Source organism: Danio rerio, chromosome 9 (genome assembly GCF_052040795.2).
Source record: "Danio rerio strain M-AB ecotype USA chromosome 9, GRCz13ab, whole genome shotgun sequence".
NCBI lineage: Eukaryota > Metazoa > Chordata > Actinopteri > Cypriniformes > Danionidae > Danio > Danio rerio.
Window position 1 is genome coordinate 36,173,124 of NC_141029.1, and position 23,751 is coordinate 36,196,874.

Genomic DNA, 23,751 nt, shown 5'->3' on the forward strand with positions numbered 1-23,751 from the left:
CCTTTATCCGTCAGGTGACAGTATAAACATTTAAACCAAATCTGATTGATTGACACCATTTAAATTAAATTTAATTTCAGTAAGTTTTTTGTCACTTAACAACAAACAAACAAATAAAAGGTTACATTCAATTTGAAATGGCAATCTCTAAACCATCCCCACCATTCTCCCTCTCTTCTTAAATAGGATGGCCAAATCAAAGGTTACCATGTGCCGACTTCGCCCCGTGGGCTCTAGTTTAGGCATCTCTGATCAAAAATAAATTTCAGCATGAAAAGTGTTTGCCCCTTGATGGTATTTATGCCTATTTGCATTATTATGCTTTTGTATAATCATTATATAATAATCAGTGGGGGCTGAGGTCGCTGGGTTTGTTGGCATGTCTGTGAGTAGTTTGCATGTTTTCCTCCTTGTGTTTGCGTGGGATTCCCTTCGGGTGCTCCAGTTTCCCCCACAGTCCAAAGACATACGCTCTATAGGTGAATTTGATAAACTAAATTGATAATAAATAAAAGGACTAAGCCGAAGCAAAACCAATGAATGAATAATAAACAGTGGCTTCAATTCTCTTAAAATGGTAATAAAATCACTCATCGCAATCATTTCTGTGACAATATATCACACACCAAAAATTATTTATCATGACCGGCCAAAACGCATTAGTTTACTTTGTTGTGTTCTGTGATTGCTAGTATACAGTATCTCTAACCATTTATAAAGACGTTAAATGTATGATGAATTGTTTCAGAATCTCTTCTGACTTTAAAAGTTTTGCTGTTTTTTCAAGCCTTTTTGTAGAATAGCAGAGGGTGCGCTGAGAAAAGCAGAAATTGAAAAAGCTATATTTGTTTTGCAAATTTTGAACAAAAACAAATCTATCTAGTTGTTCATAGAACCGTTAGCACAGGACCTGTTAGCACATAAAACCATTAGTTTTACCTTTATAATATTATTATTTGTATTTATATATATATATATATATATATATATATATTTACAACAAATGCTGTAAAATCAAATTACAGATCTATGTAGATGTTGGTTAGTTACTGATAAGCACATATTTGTTTTGTGAGAACTTGGGAAACAGACTAAAGGTTAAGCATGACGACATTACAATTTGTGTAAAACATTAAGATACTTTATTAGAACAATTTGATTTTCTTTCTGCATTTTGTAGATGTACAATATGATTTCTTTAGTGTCACGATAATGTATGTGTATGTTTTTGGATATTAAAATTTGCGTAGTAGACAAACTATCAGTATTTTCATACACAGACACACACACACACACATCTACACATTCATTTGAATTGTTAAATATAGTGAAGTGAGAGCAAAATCACCACATTAATGAGTTGGCATTGTAAGGTACAAAGTACCCTATGTAGTAGATTAATTGTGATTTAAGATATGTTTTAACTACATATTATTTGTGCCTCTCGACCTTAACAAAATGAGAAACAAACTGTATCCATTTCATGTAACTCTGTATCATTTTAATTCAATACATCAGTAAACACCCCCTAATCACAGAGAGTAATGCAAATTCCAAGATACTGAAAGCTTACAGCAGCAACTGAAATGACTGCTGACCTGTTCATGATTACTGTTGTGGCGTTAAGAGTTTAATGGCATGTTTCATAGTGTGAGAGACAGACATACAGTATATTCATTACCCAAAGCTCTTTCTCAGACTAACCAACCACCAAATCAAAAAACAAAACTAAATGCCTCTTCTCCACAATGCTTAGTCACCTCATTCCAAGGGGAATTCACTTCATCAGCTTAAGATTACAAGGTGAGATGACCTGAAAATGAATGTCTAAAAACATCTGGATCCAGTCAGTCAGCATTTGTGTGTGTGTGTGTGTCTAAGCATGAAAGAGTGTGTTTGTCCAGCCGTGTGTGGGAGATTACACAACAGAACGCTGGGCAAAATCAGACAAGAGGAGGATCTGCTGGTGTGAAAAACACAGAGGGAGAGAGGAGGAGAAGACTGAGTGAAGAAAGTTGAATTCCATGCTATGCAGGGGGGCGTAGGGTGGTGCTGGGGGCAGTCATTTTTTGGAGAGACGTCACCGTCTTTGAATGGGGTGGGGTGAAATAGCAAAATATTTCAAGAAAACTCTTGCAACAGATCAAGTTCAAAAGTAGGGAGGAGGTCTACACACCACAAACACACAAATATCCCACTTCTTGTCAAAGGGTGGAGCACACTGCAGAAAAATATACACTCATCACAGATGTCAGGATGAGATCTGCACACATTCACCGTTGCCTTAAAGGAAACAGAGCAACTTCCTGAGAGTTTCCCCAACTGTACTCTAGAACCATTAGGATGTTGAAGGAATGTAGGGCGAGAAATTTGGATTACGTTCATTAATACGCAGTACAGGGATTGGGGTCCTCCTTTTGTGCTCTCTGTTGCCAGTTTGACTCATTGTTTGGCATTCTGGTGAACCCCCTCTCACTACGACCTATGCAGGAGGGGGGATGTTGAAATCCCACCAATACTATACACTCATTGACTCAGTCATCCATGAACACCCAATTAGGTTAAAGAGATTTAAACCAAGCTGTTAGTAGAAGGCAATTTTACTTGATTACATGTGTTAGTGAATTGCTGAAGCTGCTTAGTCATTACTGGAAGGTGTGCTAGTGTTCAGCTCTTTGCCGACTCAACAAGTTTTCCAAGCAATACACTCCTAAATATAAAAGTTATGAAGATGGGTTTTCAAAGTAATGCCATTTTTGTTCCCTGAAGAATCTATTTGGTGTTTTTTTTTTTTGTTTTTTTTTTCATAGTGTGTACTGTAGAGTATTTGACTAATCTAAAGTGCCATTTTCCTTTACTGAAAAACTTTGGAGCAGTTCCAGAGTTTCACAGATGCTCAAATTTTGCATGAAAACATCCATGAAAGAACGTTTTTTATCTTACAGCGAATTTGTGCAAATTGCCACCTAAACTGTCCATTGCAATGGATTTTTGGCTTACTTGAGTTTACAAAGTTGCTTACTGATGTTCCCATAAAACATCCATCATAATTTGTATTGTCTCCCATACAAGAGCTAATACAATGCAGCTACACTCCCTGACACACATTCCTATTCCTGCAGTGCTTCCCACAATTCTCTTCCCACAATAACAACTTTGGGATGTTAAATAGTTTCAAATGTGCTTCATATTTTCTATGCTGTATAATTTAAGAAGGCTAGTACTATCTTAGTAGTTAAGTACCATTTATATAATACACACACACAAACACATGCACACACAAAGGCATTGTGTATTCAATAATAATCAATAGCAAAGAATATTGTTGAACAGAAGTAAACAATTAAAAGTTCATTTTTAAACAGGATACATTTAGCTTGTTAGTTTGATTTAATGTTATTTAAAGTTAACTTACACTTCTGAATGCAAGCACAACTGCGGTAACTATTATGTTTAAACATAATTTAATTAAAAAGTGTTAGCTGTAATTACTTTGTGAGGTGTGAATAATTGGATTATAGTAAAAACCATCGCGAGGACTCGTGATCAGGCTAAAAATAAAGGCAGGCTCAAGGATCTCTAAGCTCTTTCAACCTGTTGCTTTACTTCGTCCGTCCCAGTTTTCTGTATCTCTATTTCGCGTTAAAGTGAAAACATGATTAATAACTTACGTGAAAATAGTGTGAATAGAATCCAAAAAGCGTGTAACAAAAACATGATCCAGTTTAGTGCGGGTTAGTTTGCAATCATCTAGTCCATCTTCTCCCGGACTGTTATTCGCTTCATCTCTGTCCGCTGCGCTGGTCAGAATGAGCGGAATGTACCACTTTTCTAAAGGGGGAGGCAGCTCTTCTAGCTAAACTTTAAGTATGTTAAACTGCTTTCGCTGAAGCTGTTTTGATTAAAGCTTTTGCATTTAATTATAAGGTTGCCAACGTAATATTAGAAAGTATTTTATTTAATAGACTCAATCACTGCCTGCCAGATTTCCTAAAGTGGACTCGTCTTTCTGAAAAAATAACGTTATTGTATCAAACGTATTTTTAAAAAAGTGGTTATTGTTATCTTGTTTTAGCTGAGAATGTAATTCAGTGTTAAAAGACTAATAATGCTGAGGAAAAATGAAACTTTCAACAGTAAGTATTTTAAAATCGCTGATTTATTTAGACTGCGTGCAGGTGTATGTAACAATTTAGTTGTAGCTTTGTAAATACACAAATACAAAAAAGAGTACACAACAGGGATGCATGTAATTCATTAATGATAGGCATGGAAAACATATGAAGAGTTCAGATGTAAAAGTGCCGTCTGAAATTCCCATCGAAAATGTTTTTGTTTTTTTTTTTTGTCTTTTTTTTGTTTTTTTTGCTTAGCTTAGCTTCCTTTGTTTATGTTGATATATTTCACTTTGGGGGACTTTGCCATAAAAGTGATATTACTGAACATACACACAGTAGCCTGATAAAATGTTCATTTTAGAAGACAGGTTCAGATGGCATTTAGAGGTTTTTGTATCTAAACTCTTCATATAGCTATATTTCTGTCACATCAAACAGAAACTAAATCAGAAATGATTCATTCAGGTCAGAAGCATTATTCTGATTAGAATCAGAAGCATTATTTGTCACCTCAGTGATACAACAACACAATTAGATTTAATCAACACAAGAAAGCATTTGTAAAACATTAGAAAGATTAGGACAACATTGTTTTGAACTAACTGCAGAAAAAAAATACACTGAATAGCTACCATCTTTTGAAGCAAGTGAATATCAGACTTCTTATTGATGTCCTTCTTGTAGCAATCCCAATTTTAATGGCTGTCAGAACTGAGTGGTTCATAACCGAACATCCCAGATAGCACACGTACATCTGAAAGATTTAATTCAAACATAGCTTGGTCTGTAAAACATCTGATATTGGAATAAAACTGACATTGCAATATTTAATTTTTCTGCGATACATATTGCGATATTGAGTATATTTTAACAGATTAAATCAATAGCTCTATTTGGAAAGAATTGATATTTAGGGATAATTTTGGATGATAATTGGATGATTTTTCAGTGGAGCACATCTGCATAATGAACCACATCTCATGATAAATACAGTAAAGCAAAGATAGATATTAAATAAATGCTTTACCTGTATTTATTTATTTATTTTTTTGGTAGTCTAACAGTATTCAGGTTCACAAACGGAATAATTACATTAAAACAAATAACACTGTATAATCGTCATTGCATGTATACTGTAAATAAATATAAATAATCTTTCTTAAAGTTATTAAAATTTTCATTTCCTGTGCCTGAATGCTTTTATCGGGCTTGAAATTTGTAAACATGCACAGGCTTGAAAACACATGCTAATTATTCATTTTATGGTAACTTTATGGTTAAACAGCAATTACTCCACAATCATGTGTGTTTTGACCTCCTATTCAACTATAATTCTAATTCTACAATGGAGATCCTGCGATGTGACTATTGCAGATGTGCACATTAGGATATCGATGCTCAAACAATACATTGTGCAGCCCTAATCTGCAGTGTTCAAAGATCTAATATGTCTTTAAAACGCCTGCTAGTAGAAGACTCTAAATTTAAAATATTTTTAAAATGTTTATTTAACATCTAAAAATAGTCATCTAATAGATGTTTTGCAGATGAGCAAACTCTCTAATAAATACGTCCTTCAGATAAAAACACAAATATCAGACTGAAGTCTTGATGTACGTGTGCTATCAGAGGTGTTGATTTTTATATTGATCTGAATGATTTTATCTGTAGCGATCTCTAAGGTCATCACGACTACCTTTTCGGTCATCATACCGTTCTCTTCTGTCATCATACCGATCTCTAAGATCATCACGACTACCTCTACGATCATCATAATGATCTCTACGGTCATCATATTGATCTCTGCGGTCATCATAGCGTTCTCTTAGTTCATCACGACTTCCCCTGCGATCTTCATATCGATCTCTAAGTTCATCACGACTTCCCCTCCGATCCTCGTAGCGATCTCTAAGTTCATCGCGACTTCCTCTGCGATCCTCATAGCGATCTCTAAGTTCATCACGACTTCCTTTGCGATCCTCGTAGCGATCTCTAAGTTCATCACGACTTCCTCTTCGATCCTCGTATCGATCTCTCAGTTCATCACGGCTTCCTCTGCGATCATCATTGTGATCTCTGAGTTCATCGCGGCTTCCTTTGTGATTTTCACGGCCTCTGAAGTCGTCACGGCCACTTCCACTGTCATCATACCGATCTTCAAAATCATCATTTCGGGCCTTGCCAGTTCTCTCGTCAGTGATTGCTATGGTGTCTGTGTTCCTTTCGTCAATATTTTCTAGAGGTGAATTGTCATGGTATTCCACTGCAGGTTTTCTGAGGTAATAAATAAAATATATAAAATATATATACATATATATTTTTTTTAATCTTGAACAGGGGTGACCAAAATATTCCTGGAAATTTACCTTCCTGCAGATTTTAGTTGCAACCCATATCAAACACACCTGTCTGTAATTATTAAGTGCTGTTCAGGTCCTAATTAATAAGTTCAGGTATGTTTAATAAGGGTTGGAGATCAACTCTGCAGCAAGGTAGATCTCCAGAAACAGGGTTGAGCACCCCTGATATAGAACATAGCCTGCAAAAATCGACAATCAATTCAACTGTTACTTTAAGAATATAAATGGTGACCTACTCCATTTGGTACTCTTTAAGCTTCTGTTTTTGTTTGCGTTTGCGGCAGCAGCAGATGATGACTATTAGAAGCACCGCAGCCCCAGCAACACAACCAGCAACAATGCCTATTGTGGCAAGATTCATGGACGCTGTAAAAACAGAAAGAGTAAAAGATTAACTTAAATCAAGCAGAAGTCCTCAGATGTCAAATTAGCTTCACTTTTATATTGTCTTCAAAACGTTTTATGCATCTGTTAGAATAGAAAAAAACACTAGGCTCTATTTTAACAATCTAAGCGCAAAGTCTAAAGCAAATGGCGCAAAAGCATTAACGCCATTTGCTATTTCAAGGACGGAAAAATTCGCTTTGCTTTCTGGTGCATGGTCTAACAGGGTAGTGCTTATTCTTTTAATGAGTTATGGGTGTGTTTTGAGCGTAACGGGCGTCGGGCCATGGCACATTTGCTATTTACATGGTTGACTTTGTAAGTGGAAAAACTGAACACTTCAATAGCGAGTTAAACAGAGCAGCGCGAGGATAAAGAATGAGCCTCCTCAAATCAGCCTCTTTAATTTTTTAAATTTTAGTCTTTACTCTTTTACTTTTTTTGTGGATAAAGAAACAGTGTTGTACACAATCCACTAGACATCCATTAGCCTACATATTTAATTTTATTTGTTAAGTGTAAAGATTTGCTTTAAAATTATTTCTAAATTCAGTTCAGATTCCCAGCAAACGAATATATTAACAATAATAATGAAGTGTGGTCAAAAAACTGAGTTATATCCAAACACACAGCTTATTCTTATGCCCCATATGGTGATACATACGTCTCCAAAACCGACAGATGGACAAATCTAAACTAGTTTTTATTAAAGCAAATATACATATGCATATAATAAATAATACTGTTAATAATAATAATAACATTATACAAATGTAAATTGTCCTGAATAAAAAAAACATGAAGGTATGGAGGTAGTGGTTTTTATATTTATGTAGAAAGTAATAATTTTTGTAACATTTTAATCTTTATTTTTTTCATATGTAAAGATATTTGTGTATTGCTGTACATCCTTTGTGTATTAAGCAATGTGTAAGCGTTTGCACCTTTATAGGTGCTCTGCTTATGCACTCTGCGTAGGACTTTAGACCAGGTTTTAGTTGGTCAATGGTGAGTTCTATTTCAGTTCTTAAAAATAGCAACGTGCCAACAATGCGCCTTAACACACCTCCTTTCTAGACCCGCACACCTATGAGTCCACAAAGTGATACAAATGGATTTGCTGTTTAAACAATGTGGCACAAAAGGTGAAACTACTGTTGTGCTAGTCTGAAAATAGCAATAAATCACACCATACACTTCTTGCGCCTTATTGCGCCGGGTATATGATAGGGCCCTTTATGTCAAGTTTGTCACATTTTTGACCTCTGATAGGCAAGTCGATCACACACTACTTTGTTATTAAAAACTTCAGAAGCTGCAAACAGAAGATGAATGGATTGCAGATATGCCACTTACTGTATGTGTGAGATACTGAAAAAGCAGATGCAGACAGTATAATCGCCATTTAATCTATGTTTTCCAATAGAAAAGGCATATAATAACTGTGCTTTGTTTTGATTAATATTATCATCTTGCTTAATCTTTCTTAAGCCTTCTTAGGGTATAATGGATGCTGGTAAATTGTAATATGGCTTCACATTCTGCAATGTCTTTTTTCCTCACACAACATATAACACATCCAGAATGTAAAAAAATATGCAGTCTACTTGCCATTGCAATTCTGCACAATTTTTAAATGCTGCCAAGATTTAAATGAACTAAAATGTTAAATTGTGATACCTATCGATGTTATATTGGTCATGTGTGTTTGAGTGAAGTTAATTCACAGTCCATCAAATTTAAACTTCAATAAAAACAACAACCCATTCCCAAATGGAACCATCAATTTTATGTAAGTTCACCCTTTCATGACACAATTCTGCTTAAGCTTGGGCAAAACCCTGGTTGAAGCTTACAACGGAGCAGCCACAGCAAAAGTTCACATAAGGGTGCATTGCGCCCACAAAGTTTCATACTTCTGAATGAAAAAAGTTATTAAAACCATCTCAGTAGCTGTTTCCAGTAATGTTCAAATTGCACAAATTAAAATTGCAAATGTAAAAATGTGCCCAATGGAAACATTGCCCAACGTGAAACATAGTTTTTTAGGCAATTTAAAAAAGGAACATACCAACATCCATCATCATAATTTTTGAAAAGGCTTACTGTGAGAGTTTTAAATTCAATTCAATTCAATTCATCTTGATTTCTATAGCGCTTTTACAATGTAGATTGTGTCAAAGCAACTTAACATAAAAGTTCTAGTAAATTGAAACTGTGTCAGTCCACTTTTCAGAAATTCAGTTCAGTTCAGCATGGTTTAATTTTCAGTGCTGAAGGTCCAAACACTGAAGAGCAAATTATTAATGTGCAAATAATAAAAGAAAATGATCACATAACATAGATTAATAGAAATGGCATCATTCTACAATATATTTTTGTTGCCATTTAGAAAATTTTGAAAATTTTGGCACAAATCTGTAATGGAATCCAGGACAACTTAAGCCCAAAGATGACATTAATTTTTACTTATCGGTGAAGGTCCATGCAGTTAGCATAATGTTGAATTTGTCACTAGTTTAGTATAACTCTATCAAATAAAGTATACTTTGAAAAGCTGCATTCATGTGGTAAAATACTGTAAGAAAACGAAGTATATTGTTTGCTTTTAAGTATGCTGTGACCACTATATATCTGAAAAACAATAAGTGCTAATGAAGTATGCCAACTTTAGGCCAACTTTGCAGAATCTTGCTTTTCTTGTTTCCATATTTGCATGAATAGAAATGGAAGTCAACAAAACAAAAAATGTTGCACGATCAGCATACTTGTGCACATTTTGAAATGTCAGTTTTAGCTAGAGGAATCTGCATAAGCTAGTGTTTTGGAATTTATTAAAATAACCAACATAATCTCATGAAAAATATATAACTATTTTTAACAGGAATGATTTTGTCAGTCATGCAGAAATTCATGACTGGTTAAAAATATAAAAGCATGTATAGATCCACGAAGGTCCTAAACAAGTAGATCATACACATTTCTTAAATGTATACTTAATTCTTATAATAGTGTGCTGCACTGTAAAAAGTTTTGCTGCCTTAATTTTTTTTTCATTTTAAAAACTTTTCTAGTCATTTTCATCTCCACACCAATCAAACTGACTAAAAAATTAAGCTAAACCTTTTAAAAGTTATACAATGTAGTTGAAACCTGATCAACTTATTAAAATAAGTTAATAAAATGAGCAACATAAAAATACTTGTCTTGACTTTTTGTCATTACATTTTTTACAGTATGTGTGAACAAACAAACTGCCATGTTGACTTTAAAGATTATTACCAAGACAAAATAACTGAATAAAATAAATCTGAAAATTAATCACCTGAATCATTTTAAACTGAAAATAAGCAGTAAAAGATTAAAATACTTACGAGGCAGAACGGACAATGTCATGTTACATTTAGCTGATCCAACCTTATTGCTTGACAGGCAAATATAGTAACCTGACGTCTCACTTGATACATTGACCAACGACAGAACTCCATCCTCTGTCACACACAAAATAGCATGCATAAACTATCATATAATGGGATGAAGTGTATCAATCGAAGAAAGGACAAAACTTACTCTCAGTGGTTTTGATAGGAAACCCTTGTGGGACATTTTTGACGCTATATCTCTCCCATTTGTATGTAGGTACTGGTGAACCTTCCTCAGAGACACAGGTTAGGCTAATATTGTGTCCGTATTCTGCTGTTCCTACTACTTTACAGACAGGCTGTGATGGTGCAACTGTAGGACAAATAACATTCATTATAGATTAAATGATTATACTATTTCTGTAGGAGTATATTTAGGATTTTGTGACCCTGGACCACAAAACCAATCTTATTGGTTTATAGTTGTGGGTTATATTAACGGTTATATTAAGAGCCAAAATGATACTAGTCGAAAAAAGACAGTGAAGACATTTAGTGAATTTCCCACCGTAAATACATCAGATCTTAAATTTTTGAATGCCCAGATCCAAGTTTCAAATAGTATATTGGGCAAATGTTGTGCTATATCTCAACAAACATCAACAGAAAGCCTATTTATTCAGCTTTTGAATGGTGTATAATCTTCTAGACACGTATGACTGATTTTGTGATTTAGGGTCACAAATTATGTTTGACAAAGGGCCACAGATCTTACCCTGAACCAAAAGAAAAGTAGTGTCTGCTGGTTTGCCTTCGATGTCTCCAGGGATCTGAACATAACATCTAATTTTTCTGCTTTCCTTCTGAGTGACTTGCTTTATTGTTAGCGTTGATGTTTTTGTGGTAAGGTCTGTTTCTATTGAGACTCTGTTTACATATTGAGGATCAATGTCTACTTTATTAGTATTGGAGTAGTAGTTACCAAAAAGGACCTGCAAGGTCAAAAACAAAAGCATTTAAAGGCTCTGTGATTGTTTTTTTTAATTTTTTTATTATTGACATGATTCATATGACAGTGTTGGGGGAAGTTACTTTTGAAAGTAATGCATTACAATATTGAGTTACTTAGCCAAAAAAGTAACTAATTGCGTTTTATGGAAATTAATGCGTTATTTTACTTTTGAGTTACTTTTGCATTACTTTTTTTTACCTACCTGAGGTTTGATCCCTTTCAGATTTGCAGCAGTTTTTTTATAGAGATGCTCTGCATTTAACAACCACCTGTATAACCTACACCTTCATTTTTCTTTTAAAAAATGTAGGATAAAATTACACTTTGAGAACTTTCTGAACCCAGGGCTATACATGAAAGCATGCAAAGTAATGTGTTTGCTACCTTTGAATGTTTCGTGTTTTTATTAGTTAGGTAAATACACTGTCCATTGAGATAAAGACTGCAATAAAGCCTATTATAGTGCTAACATGAAATAATTTATATTAAGGGAACAACAAGTTCTAAACTTTTAAAATCAACCCAGGCTCATTCTGAAAACGTACCTCTATATACATTTCTGGAGACTGCGAAATACATCCCAGGGGGAATGTTTTTTTGCAGTTTTTGTTTTTGCGAATCCATCAGATGCCGATGTGTAAGCTTTTTAAGATCTCAAATTTTTTTCGCGAATGCCATTCGCACCTGCTGTTCTCACATAAACCCACCAGAGGTCGCTGTTGACTGACTGAATGACTGACCGATCGACTGACCCACCCTCCTTCCCTAAACCCAACCAATTTTATTGATTGACCCACCCACTTCTCTAAACCCAACCAACAATTTTCAAAAGCAATAAAGAAAAAGAAAAGCCATTGTCTGATGTTTACCACATTTTCAGATTTTAACACATTTTCGCCCAGTTATTTACTTGTTTATTTTTTTCTTTGGATTCTGTTTTTGCCTTACCTGCTTTCTAAAGTTACTTTTGTTAGTAAACAAACTCGAACCCTGTCATCGTAGTCAACTCCTCTCTGCATCTCAAGTCCGCCAACGTACATGGTGAGCTAACGGGAAAAACTGGCAACAGTGGGAAAGCTGTCCATACGGAGCTAAGTGGTCAACTGGTAAGCGCGAAAAGGAATAACGTCATACCTCCCTGTAGTGTTCGTTTAAAAAAATTAAATGCAGCCATATGTACCTCTGGCTACATAATTCACGTAATCCTATATTCTGAGTTATTCAGTTAGTAGAACAGTACGCTGACTCATCTGCTGTGAAAAAAAAGACCTGATGACGATGATGAGTGCGAGCCCACTGTCTGTTACCTTGCAGCATGCTCTCATTAAGTGTGAGTGATTCAACCTGACTCTAAGGTAATTTTTATTTTGAAATATATTTTTTAAAAGCTAATTAGGGTAAAAACTAAAATAATATTACTTATTTTTAAAAGTAATGCGTTACTTTACTTGTTATTTAAAAAAAAGTAATATTATTACGTAATGCACATTAATTATAATGTGTTACCCCCAACACTGCTCATATGGATAGTGATGTTTACCAGTACAGTCAATAATTCGACCATCATTTTTCAGGCATACCTTGTCTCCAGATGTCTCATCAGCGTCACCAATCCATGTTACAATGATAAGATCATTTACTGGTTTCTTAGGTTTAAAATTACACGTCAGTCTGACATCATCACCTCTGGCAACCTCCATGGATGCTTCACTCATTGTCACTTCCAGTCCAAAAGTAGCCGACATCACTATGAGGCAGAGAGAGAACTGTGAGTATCAGAGTTTACTCATTTTACTGAATGCAGACACATTTTTCAGACTAATAAAAACTCTAAATCATGCCTTATGGACATTAAACATGATTTATTAGCGTGGCTTTTGGTGCATTGGTACCATTTATTACATACATAACTAAAAGCTTTACTACAAATACTATGGTTATGTTATCTATTATTAGTGAAACAAACATGGTGATTATAAATTTTAACTTTAATTAATTTTGAATTAAAGCAGTGGTTATTTTTATAAGCGAAGAAATTATGAGATGATAATATTTGGTATATATTGAACAGTATTTAATATTTTATTTTACTTAATTTAAAATTAATATTCTTGGTAACAATATTGCAAATCTACATTCAAATTATATTACAGAAGTTAACCAGCAACACAAATGGTTTGATTATATTAGATATTCTAATAATCAAATCATTTCATGATATCCTTATAAGTAGGTATTATTATTGATAATAAATTAATTTTTAATGAAAATACTGAAAAGACTATGTAGGACTGGCCAATAAAAACTTTATTGCCTGTGAAAATTATCAAAGTTTAGTACTGATAGGATGGTGGCATTTTAAAAATCAATTGATGTTTATTTCTATAGCGCTTTTACAATGTAGATTGTGTCAAAGCAGCTTCACATAGAAGTTGTAGTAAATTGAAACTATGACAGTCCAACTTTCAAAGTTGAATTTCAGTTTAGTTCACTTCATGGTTTAAATTTCACTGCTAAAAGTTCAAACCCTGTAGAGCAAATCCATTGATTTGCAGCTCCACAAGTCAAAACCAAGCAAGCCAGGGGCGACAGTGGCAAGTAACAAAACTTCACCAATTGACGAAGTGAAGTTCCATGCTCTGTTGGGCACAACCATTGTTCCTCTGGCCAAACCTTTTTTTATAAGGCCTAAATAGAATCCATTTTAACTATGTCATTGATTTGTTGGTTTGCTTTTTTAAAAGTAAAACAGAAGAACTCACTGTCTAAGGTTTTAATACTTGCAGTAAAGTATTGGGGATAAAAGTGTCAGGGTTATCCTATTTGTATGAAATCCAGGTCTTAAAGAAAGCCCATCAGATTACATCTGATATATACCATCCTCTTTTTGATTCATTTCAAATCCTTCCCCCAGGATCTTGGTATTGAGTTCTTTTGGCAAGGACCAACAGATTTAAATTTTAATTTGTTTCTTGTGTGATCGATTTGCTGAATTTTAATGGGAAGGGATAGTTGTTCTTTTTAGCACTATTAATGATGTTTAATGTTTGTCTTAAGTGTTTGGTGTGATATATGAGTTGTAAATCTATTATGCTGCAGAACAAATCGCCCCCAAAAGGGGACAGTAAAGTTTACAGTAACAGCAGTTGTGTAAAGTAAGAAATTACAAATACTCCAATTACTGTAATTGAGTAGTTTTCTTGAGAAATAGTAATTTACTGAGTAGTTTTAAAGATTACTTTTTAGTGCAGTATTGTTACTTTTACTCCACTACTTTCCTTTAACCTGCACTCACTACTTTATCTTTTCTTGTCTATGGGAATTAGAAAAATCAGTGTTGTGATTCCTGTCCAATCAAATCACACATATAAGGTTAATCGCCTCATAATAAGCTACTTCAAGATATGGGCAATTTATAATTGCAGCAAACTGTTTGAAAGCATTGAAAGTGTCCAAAAAGACGTCCAAAATCTTTACACGCATTGACCCAGAGACTGTTTAGATGCATGTCACTGATGAGAAGATGACAGATGTTTACTGTATAATACTGAAAGGGCCTTAAACCCAGCAGGCACAAGACATCAGCATGACATTAGATTGATCTTGTACCCCAACGTCATGGGGATGCATTTTGCTTGGAAATGAAAATCGGGTTGACCTCAGAAGTCAACGTCAGGCCAACGTCAATGTCTAATCTAAAAATCAACCAAATGTCAACGTATAAGGATGTTACAGCTTGACATTGTGTGGATGTTATCACTATGATTTTTATCAGATGTTGAGTTTTGGTTGCCAAACCTGACAAATAAATGTCAGTATTTGACGTCAATATGGCGTTGGTTTAAGATGTTGGCTCGACATTGGATTTTGGTCACTTTCTAACAACGTAAAATCAACCAAATATCAACATCATTTGATGCCGTTATTGGACATTAAAATAACATCCTTAGACGTTGGCTAAACATTGAATTTTAGTCACCTGACATCACAACCTAAATCTAATCTAATATTAATGTCTTATCACATTATGTTATGCTGTGGGCCTGCTGGGCAATAACTAAATACACTACAGAATATTACGTTTACACACATCAACAAGTTACATGTAAATGCATCAGCTTTTTGAAGCGTAATACTCTCTACTCTTGTGTAGTTTTGAAAGGGCTACTTTTTGCTCATACTTTGAATCAGAATTATTAGCCCCCTTCGAATTTTTTTCCTTCTTTTCTAAATATTTTCCAAGGAAGTTTTCACAGTGTATCTAATAATATTTTTTCTTCTGGAAAAAGTCTTGTTTGTTTGATTTTACCTACATTAAAAGCAGTTTTTAATTTTTTAAACACTATTTTAGGGACAAAATTATAGTCCCCTTTAAGCTATATTTTTCTCAATAATCTACAGAACAAACCATCGTTATACAATAACTTGCCTAATTACCCCAACCTGCCTAGTAAACCTGATTAACCTAGTTAAGCTTTTAAATGTCACTTTAAGCTGTAGAAGTTTCTTGAAAAATATCTAGTCAAATATTATTTACTGTCATCATGGCAAAAATAAAAATAAATCAGTTATTAGAAATGAGTTATTAAAACTATTATGTTTAGAAATGTGTTGAAAAAATCTTCCCTCCGTTAAACAGAAATTAGGGGAAAAATAAACAGGAGGGCTAATAATTCAGGGGGGCTAATAATTCTGACATCAACTGTATGCAAACTAATGTAAGAAGCAAAAGGATTAAAAATGTAATACTCAAATGCCACATGTAACAACAAATGGCAAGAAAACAACTGACTTATACATGCAACACAATGTCATTGATTTGATCTTGCCTACTGTACTCTGTGCAAACAGCAAGAAACTGACTTCCTCACCTGAGATTAAACATAGGCTGCAAAAAACCAGCTTCCAGTTGGTCATTTTGTCGATGTCCAGTCAATCTTCAATAGATGGTGGTCTAATATAGATTGTTTTTAATAGTTTTCCTTATAAACGTATCTCATAGATTCCGTCTGTTCATCGAAACGCCTTTCCTCCCCACCTTTGTCTACCGCACCTTTTCTGCACTTTGGACTTTTGCTTATCCTCTTCCTCAAAGTGGTCGAAACAAAATGGCAAGTGTGATGTCACAACAGTCACGTTATGATGAGTCAATGCTGGAAAATGAAATGATTAGCAAAAGGATGTTTACATAGACAAACAGTAAGGGCATCATTTAATGTTTACACTTTTAGTTCTGAACTTCCATCTACAGGTGAAGTCAGAATTATTAGTCAGAAATCCCCCCCCCCCAGATTTCTTCCGCACATTTCTAAACATAATAGTTTAATAACTTATTTTTAGTAACTGATTTATTTTATCTTTGCCATGATGACAGTAATTAATATTTGACTAGATATTTTTCAAGACACTTCTATACAGTTTAAAGTGACATTTAAAGGCTTAACTAGGTTAGTTAAGTTAACTAGGCAGGTTAGGGGAATTAGGCAATTTATTGTATAGCAATGGTTTGTACACAATAGAAAAAAATAGCTTAAAGGGCTAATAATTTTGACCTTAAAATTGTTCTTAAAAAATTTAAAACTGCTTTTATTCTAGCTGAAATAAAACAAATAAGACTTTCTCCAGAAGACAAAATATTATCAGAAATATGGTGAAAATTTCTTTGCTCTGTTAAACATAATTTGGGAACTATTTAAAAAAGAAAAGAAAATTCAGAGGGGGCTAATAATTCTGATTGCAACTGTATTTTATTCAGGATTACTTTTGTAAAACATCACTTTTTTTTTTTTTTAAACACTCAAACATTAAGCGCTACTGTTTTATGATTAACCCTTTGATGCACAAGTTATATACCCCTTCTAATGCTCAACATGACCCATATTAATTTTCTATGTCATTTCCTTCCTCCCTAGGCATTATATATTGACTGATCCATAAGTTTCAAAATATATTTTTTTCATTTACCACAAATGAATGATTCATTTTCTTAGGTTTTGTATTACTACATCAATTTTACACACATGGGCAAAAAATGACCCATCTGTAAAAAACATGAAAAAAGTATAAATAAATAAAATCATTAAAATAAATAACACATGTTTAAGCAATAATTAAGACAAACACATTTAAGATCTGGAATATGTTTATTTACCATTTTTCCACACATATCAATCTCTGATAAAGGATATCAAACTGAAATTATTATCAGTTATTGGTTGTAGTGCAACTGTAGTGCATTTGCCTAAATAAAAAAACAAAAAACTGACAAAATAAAATTACACAGAAACAATGCCATCCCATAATGCCATCTTAGTGCTTACATTCCTCACAAATGACACATTTATGCTTGCACACAGGCCTCTTGCACATAGAACACCAGCTATTGACTGGGCAGATCTTTCACCTCTTCCTCGTTGATTGTCCTGCCTGAGGTCCTCATGTGGCAGGGTGATGGCTGTTTTGTTTTATTCCACATCTTCCCATTGCCTCTGTATTGTGGTTTTGAATATGGTGTGTGTCCTCCAGGTGCCTCTTCATGTAGCAAGATCTTTGACCAGCTCTTTGATAAATTGCTGTCGTGTATTGGTCGCACCACCTACATAATTAGGGTGTTTTGCAAAGTTGGTGTAGGCATTTAGGGTGGCCACGTCCAGCATCCAGCACCATGGGCCTTGTGGCTTCTTGCTCTACCCTGAGTAGGGTTATGCTCACTCCTGTAATACCTCTTATTATTTGTCTACTTAGTCCAGCAACTCCAGATTGACCCAGTGGCACTATAGATCTAGTGTAGATCATCAGCATCAAATTTTTCAGTCTGTGAATCAGAAAGAGGAGACTTCCATCATCTTTCTCATCCTGCAGCACCTCTACAGCCATTTCAGCCATAAATATAGAATGACTGGGATGAGCCATACTAGCACTCTGCATAAAAAAAATCCAAAGCACAAGAATATCTGTCTGTCTGTCTATCTATCTATCTATCTATCTATCTATCTATCTATCTATCTATCTATCTATCTATCTATCTATCTATCTATCTATCTATCTATCTATCTATCTATCTATCTATCTATCTATCTATCTATCTATCATCTATCTATCTATCTATCTATCTATCTATCTATCTATCTATCTATCTATCTATCTATCATCTATCTATCTATCTATCTATCTATCTATCTATCTGTCTGTCTGTCTGTCTGTCTGTCTGTCTGTCTGTCTGTCTGTCTGTCTGTCTCTCTGTCTCTCAGTCTGTCTCTCAGTCTATGTCTATCTGTCTATCTGTCTATCTATCTATCTATCTATCTATCTATCTATCTATCTATCTATCTATCTATCTATCTATCTATCTATCTATCTATCTATCTGTCTGTCTGTCGGTCTGTCTGTCTCTCAGTCTATCTATGTCTATCTGTCTTTCTATCTATCTATCTATCTATATATCTATCTATCTATCTATCTATCTATCTATCTATCTATCTATCTATCTATCTATCTATCTATCTATCTATCTATCTATCTATCTATCTATCTATCTATCTATCTATCTATCTGTCTGTCTGTCTGTCTGTCTGTCTCTCAGTCTGTCTCTCAGTCTATGTCTATCTGTCTATCTGTCTATCTATCTATCTATCTATCTATCTATCTATCTATCTATCTATCTATCTATCTATCTATCTATCTATCTATATATCTATCTATCTATCTATCTATCTATCTATCTATCTATCTATCTATCTATCTATCTATCTATCTATCTATCTGTCTGTCGGTCTGTCTGTCTCTCAGTCTATCTATGTCTATCTGTCTTTCTATCTATCTATCTATCTATCTATCTATCTATCTATCTATCTATCTATCTATCTATCTATCTATCTATCTATCTATCTATCTATCTATCTATCTATCTATCATCTATCTATCTATCTATCTATCTATCTATCTATCTATCTATCTATCTGTCTGTCTGTCTATCTGTCTGTCGGTCTGTCTGTCTCTCAGTCTATCTATGTCTATCTGTCTTTCTATCTATCTATCTATCTATCTATCTATCTATCTATCTATCTATCTATCTATCTATCTATCTATCTATCTATCTATCTATCTATCTATCTATCTATCTGTCTGTCTGTCTGTCTGTCTGTCTGTCTCTCAGTCTATCTATGTCTGTCTGTCTATCTATCTATCTATCTATCTATCTATCTATCTATCTATCTATCTATCTATCTATCTATCTATCTATCTATCTATCTATCTATCTATCTATCTATCTATCTATCTATCTATCTGTCTGTCGGTCTGTCTGTCTCTCAGTCTATCTATGTCTGTCTGTCTATCATCTATCTATCTATCTATCTATCTATCTATCTATCTATCTATCTATCTATCTATCTATCTATCTATCTATCTATCTATCTATCTGTCTGTCTGTCTGTCTGTCTGTCTGTCTGTCTGTCTCTCTGTCTCTCAGTCTGTCTCTCAGTCTATGTCTATCTGTCTATCTATCTATCTATCTATCTATCTATCTATCTATCTATCTATCTATCTATCTATCTATCTATCTATCTATCTATCTATCTATCTATCTATCTATCTATCTATCTGTCTGTCGGTCTGTCTGTCTCTCAGTCTATCTGTCTATCTGTCTTTCTTTCTATCTATCTATCTATCTATCTATCTATCTATCTATCTATCTATCTATCTATCTATCTATCTATCTATCTATCTATCTATCTGTCTGTCTGTCTGTCTGTCTGTCTGTCTGTCTGTCTGTCTATCATCTATCTATCTATCTATCTATCTATCTATCTATCTATCTATCTATCTATCTATCTATCTATCTATCTATCTATCTATCTATCTATCTATCTATCTGTCTGTCGGTCTGTCTGTCTGTCTGTCTGTCTCTCAGTCTATCTTTGTCTATCTATCTATCTATCTATCTATCTATCTATCTATCTATCTATCTATCTATCTATCTATCTATCTATCTATCTATCTATCTATCTATCTATCTATCTATCTATCTATCTATCTATCTGTCGGTCTGTCTGTCTGTCTGTCTGTCTCTCAGTCTATCTTTGTCTATCCATCTATCTATCTATCTATCTATCTATCTATCTATCTATCTATCTATCTATCTATCTATCTATCTATCTATCTATCTATCTATCTATCTATCTGTCTGTCGGTCTGTCTGTCTCTCAGTCTATCTATGTCTATCTGTCTTTTTATCTATCTATCTATCTATCTATCTATCTATCTATCTATCTATCTATCTATCTATCTATCTATCTATCTATCTATCTATCTATCTATCTATCTATCTGTCTGTCTGTCTGTCTGTCTGTCTGTCTGTCTGTCTATCATCTATCTATCTATCTATCTATCTATCTATCTATCTATCTATCTATCTATCTATCTATCTATCTATCTATCTATCTATCTGTCTGTCGGTCTGTCTGTCTCTCAGTCTATCTATGTCTATCTGTCTTTTTATCTATCTATCTATCTATCTATCTATCTATCTATCTATCTATCTATCTATCTATCTATCTATCTATCTGTCTGTCTGTCTGTCTGTCTGTCTGTCTGTCTGTCTGTCTGTCTGTCTGTCTGTCTGTCTGTCTGTCTATCATCTATCTATCTATCTATCTATCTATCTATCTATCTATCTATCTATCTATCTATCTATCTATCTATCTATCTATCTATCTATCTATCACAGAATGTATCTTTCTATCTATAAAATAAATATGTATATATGTAAACTTATTTATATGTATTTTTTACTACAAATTTATCACATCCTATGTCACTGGGGGAAAACGGAATCTGTTAAGGTTTTCAGTAAATTGTTTTGTAAATTAAATAAAGTAAATTGTCATTTATTAGGCAAAAAAAACTGGCCAGCACATTCAACTGTCTTGTCAGAATTTGTTCATTCGAATAATAACATTAAAACATTTAAACATAATAATAATAATTTTCTAGCCTCTCTTGTAAAAAGTACATTTAAAAATTCATGGATAACAACAAAAGCCTAATTAGTATTTACAATTTAATTTTCGAAAATTTCTAGAGCTTCAAAGTTAACCTTTGATGCTTCACAGCTTTTTATTGGCATTTTTTCCCTTTCAAGAATAAGAGAAAGATTTAGAATAAAATTTACTTCTAAACAGTTTTCACCACAGTAGTTCAGTAGTGAAAGAAGGCTTCACTTACGAAAAACGTACGTCTTGAAGTCTTCTTCGATAAATAATTTTGACTATTTATTATGGTACAGCAGTCAAAATAGGACAAATGAGCTCATGTATGGGACAAATTCTGGATTTTTGTCAGTGAGGGGTGACTAATATAACGTTCAGGCCAATGGTTCAGACAAACTGGGCTTGATTTTCGGCTTTGATGCAATGGCACATCTGATCAGCAGATAGCAGTATAGCAAACATAGTTAAACCTCAAGAACCTTTGCAAACAGGTGATGACAGAATGTTGTTTTTCTTTTAGTCAATTTCTTTTTACCGCTCTTTTTTTGTTGTTATAAAAATGGTGTAATGTCAAAATAAATGTTTTTATATAAAACTTTTACATAGTTACATTAGGTATACATTAGGTTTTAACGTTTTATGACCTGTAATTAAATTAATACATTTTCTTGTTGGTATTATAGTATGTTATACAGCTTTTTGTATTCTTACTTTATAATATTTGTACCAAGTTGCATTTACGTAATAAGTTAAACTTAAGTAATTCGAATTACTTAATAATGTATTAGTGCAAGTGTAAATACGTGTAAATACCATAGAAACACACACACACACACACACACACACACACACACACACACACACACACACACACATATATATATATATATATATATATATATATATATATATATATATATATATATATATATATATATATATATATATAATATAAAATATAAAATAAAAGTAATTCCAAAATAACCATTCATATCAATAAAAAATTATATATATATATATATATATATATATATATATATATATATATATATATATATATATATATATATATATATATATTTTTTTTTTTATAAATGGTTGTTTAGGAATTACTTTTATAATATATATAATATATTCATTCATTCATTCATTTTCCTTCAACTTTTGTCCCTTCCAGCTGCAGTGGGAACATATAAAATATTTACATATAAATACTGCATGAATTACATACTACTTTGTTGTTTATTTTAAATTTGAGTAAATTTCCATACACCAAATCTTTTATTCATTTGCTCTGTCCCTGCACTCAATATGCCGCAAATGTGTTTAAAAGTTATGCGTACTCAATAATCGGCGTGGAGGTGGCAGATGTTGAGTTAAGTTGAGTGTGGCGCTGATGGAGCTTCGGATCTGCCATGCTGATGCTGCTGCTGCTGTGAGCGCATCGGTGAGCCGCTGTATTGTGTTTTGAGGATTTGGGTTTAAATATTCAAAATGGCGGACGGAGGAGCAGCGAGTCAAGATGAGAGTTCAGGACCAGGTAATCATTACTGCATTTTACATATTCATATTCATATTCAAACACTCTTTCTCTCAAGGCAGAAAATCGCGGAAGGGAAAGCGTAAACAAAATACCCAAGGCCGGTGTTGCAATCTCATGCACCCCGCAAATAAACCTACGGGGGAGTTATTCTCTGTCTGTGCTACGGTGAAACTGGCGATGCAGTGCGACGGCAAATTAAAGGAAAAAATGCCTCCTTTGTGTGATTAGAGCAGCCGCGTTACATATTCATACCGCCGCCGTGCAAACGCCGCTTTGCATATTTTATTAGTCATAATCGGCGACGGCTCGCGTGCTTTTTGCGCTGTCCCCGGTCACAGGTTGTACGAATTTTACAGTTAATCACAACTAAAGGCTGCTGTGTCCATGCTAGGCGGCTAATGCTACTCCAGCGGCTTTGTGTTGCTGTATTGTGCCGAGAGCCAATCCCACATATAAAGCTTTGAATATTCATTCGCTCGCAATCAGCCGGCGACTGCGCAACGTGTTTACGGTCAAAATAAGAAACAAGAGCAGCCGGGACTTGCTTGGTGTACAGTTTAGGACACGGCGTGATTTTTTTTAATGCCCATTCTCTTGCCTTTTGTGCCCATTGCAGGCGTGTAGCCCCTGTTATGTTATTCATGTGGGCCTTCTAGAGCTCAGAATGCGCTGTTCAGCATATTCTATCAGAATGAATCCATTTCATTGTCGAAGGATGGCGGAGCGTTCCAAAATGGAACTCCATTGATACAACGTATCCAGAACGGTTGTGGCAGATTGATACTTTGTAACCCAAGCCAGCGTCTGTTAAACACTGTATCAGTCAGTCGGTTCAGACAGAGACAGAGATGTAAGCAGGCGTTATGCCAGCTTTATTTGCTAGTCTAATAGGTAATCCTCATATAGAGCTCACCTTTATTGTTCCAGCAGCTGTGTGCTTGTGTAATTACTCATTTTGTCCCTCTGTATTTCATTATCTGTGA

General features: G+C 34.1%; 3 protein-coding genes and 2 long non-coding RNA genes across 25 annotated transcripts in view; 2 read left to right on the forward strand and 3 right to left on the reverse strand.

Annotated features, from left to right (window-relative positions):
* The window catches only part of LOC141376163 (uncharacterized), a 14,319-nt gene extending 14,042 nt beyond the window's left edge, over nt 1-277 (forward strand). For both annotated transcript variants that reach the window (XR_015499691.1, XR_015499690.1), the window contains exon 7: nt 187-277. This is a non-coding gene — a long non-coding RNA (uncharacterized LOC141376163). The remainder of the gene's footprint in view (nt 1-186) is intronic.
* Nucleotides 1-3,800, reverse strand: part of ildr2b (immunoglobulin like domain containing receptor 2b) — a 26,193-nt gene extending 22,393 nt beyond the window's left edge. For 7 of the 8 annotated variants that reach the window (XM_087266802.1, XM_087266801.1, XM_087266799.1 and 4 more), the window contains exon 1: nt 3,672-3,779. In XM_087266802.1, coding sequence (XP_087122928.1) covers nt 3,672-3,717 — 46 coding nt within the window. In that variant the 5' untranslated portion in view covers nt 3,718-3,779. Of the gene's footprint in view, nt 1-3,671 lie in introns of all 8 variants that reach the window. The other variant, NM_001030192.2, reaches the window with a different exon arrangement.
* A 341-nt stretch (nt 3,801-4,141) lies between these two features.
* Nucleotides 4,142-16,478, reverse strand: gpa33b (glycoprotein A33 (transmembrane), paralog b). Its single transcript, XM_087268146.1, has 7 exons — nt 16,108-16,478; nt 12,817-12,983; nt 11,000-11,216; nt 10,433-10,597; nt 10,237-10,353; nt 6,715-6,844; nt 4,142-6,392 (listed from the first exon to the last, which is right to left on the reverse strand). Exons 1-7 carry the CDS (start codon nt 16,151-16,153, stop codon nt 5,780-5,782), a joined length of 1,455 nt encoding a protein of 484 aa, XP_087124272.1. The 5' UTR covers nt 16,154-16,478; the 3' UTR covers nt 4,142-5,779.
* An 882-nt stretch (nt 16,479-17,360) lies between these two features.
* Nucleotides 17,361-23,203, reverse strand: LOC147835344 (uncharacterized). Its single transcript, XR_015499695.1, has 2 exons — nt 22,569-23,203; nt 17,361-18,050 (listed from the first exon to the last, which is right to left on the reverse strand). It is a non-coding gene; the product is annotated as an uncharacterized LOC147835344 (long non-coding RNA).
* Nucleotides 22,632-23,751, forward strand: part of pou2f1b (POU class 2 homeobox 1b) — a 36,282-nt gene continuing 35,162 nt past the window's right edge. For 12 of the 13 annotated variants that reach the window (XM_087265981.1, XM_087265987.1, XM_087265984.1 and 9 more), the window contains exon 1: nt 22,709-22,765. In XM_087265981.1, the coding sequence (XP_087122107.1) occupies nt 22,720-22,765 (46 nt within the window). In that variant the 5' untranslated portion in view covers nt 22,709-22,719. 13 annotated transcript variants of the gene reach the window in all.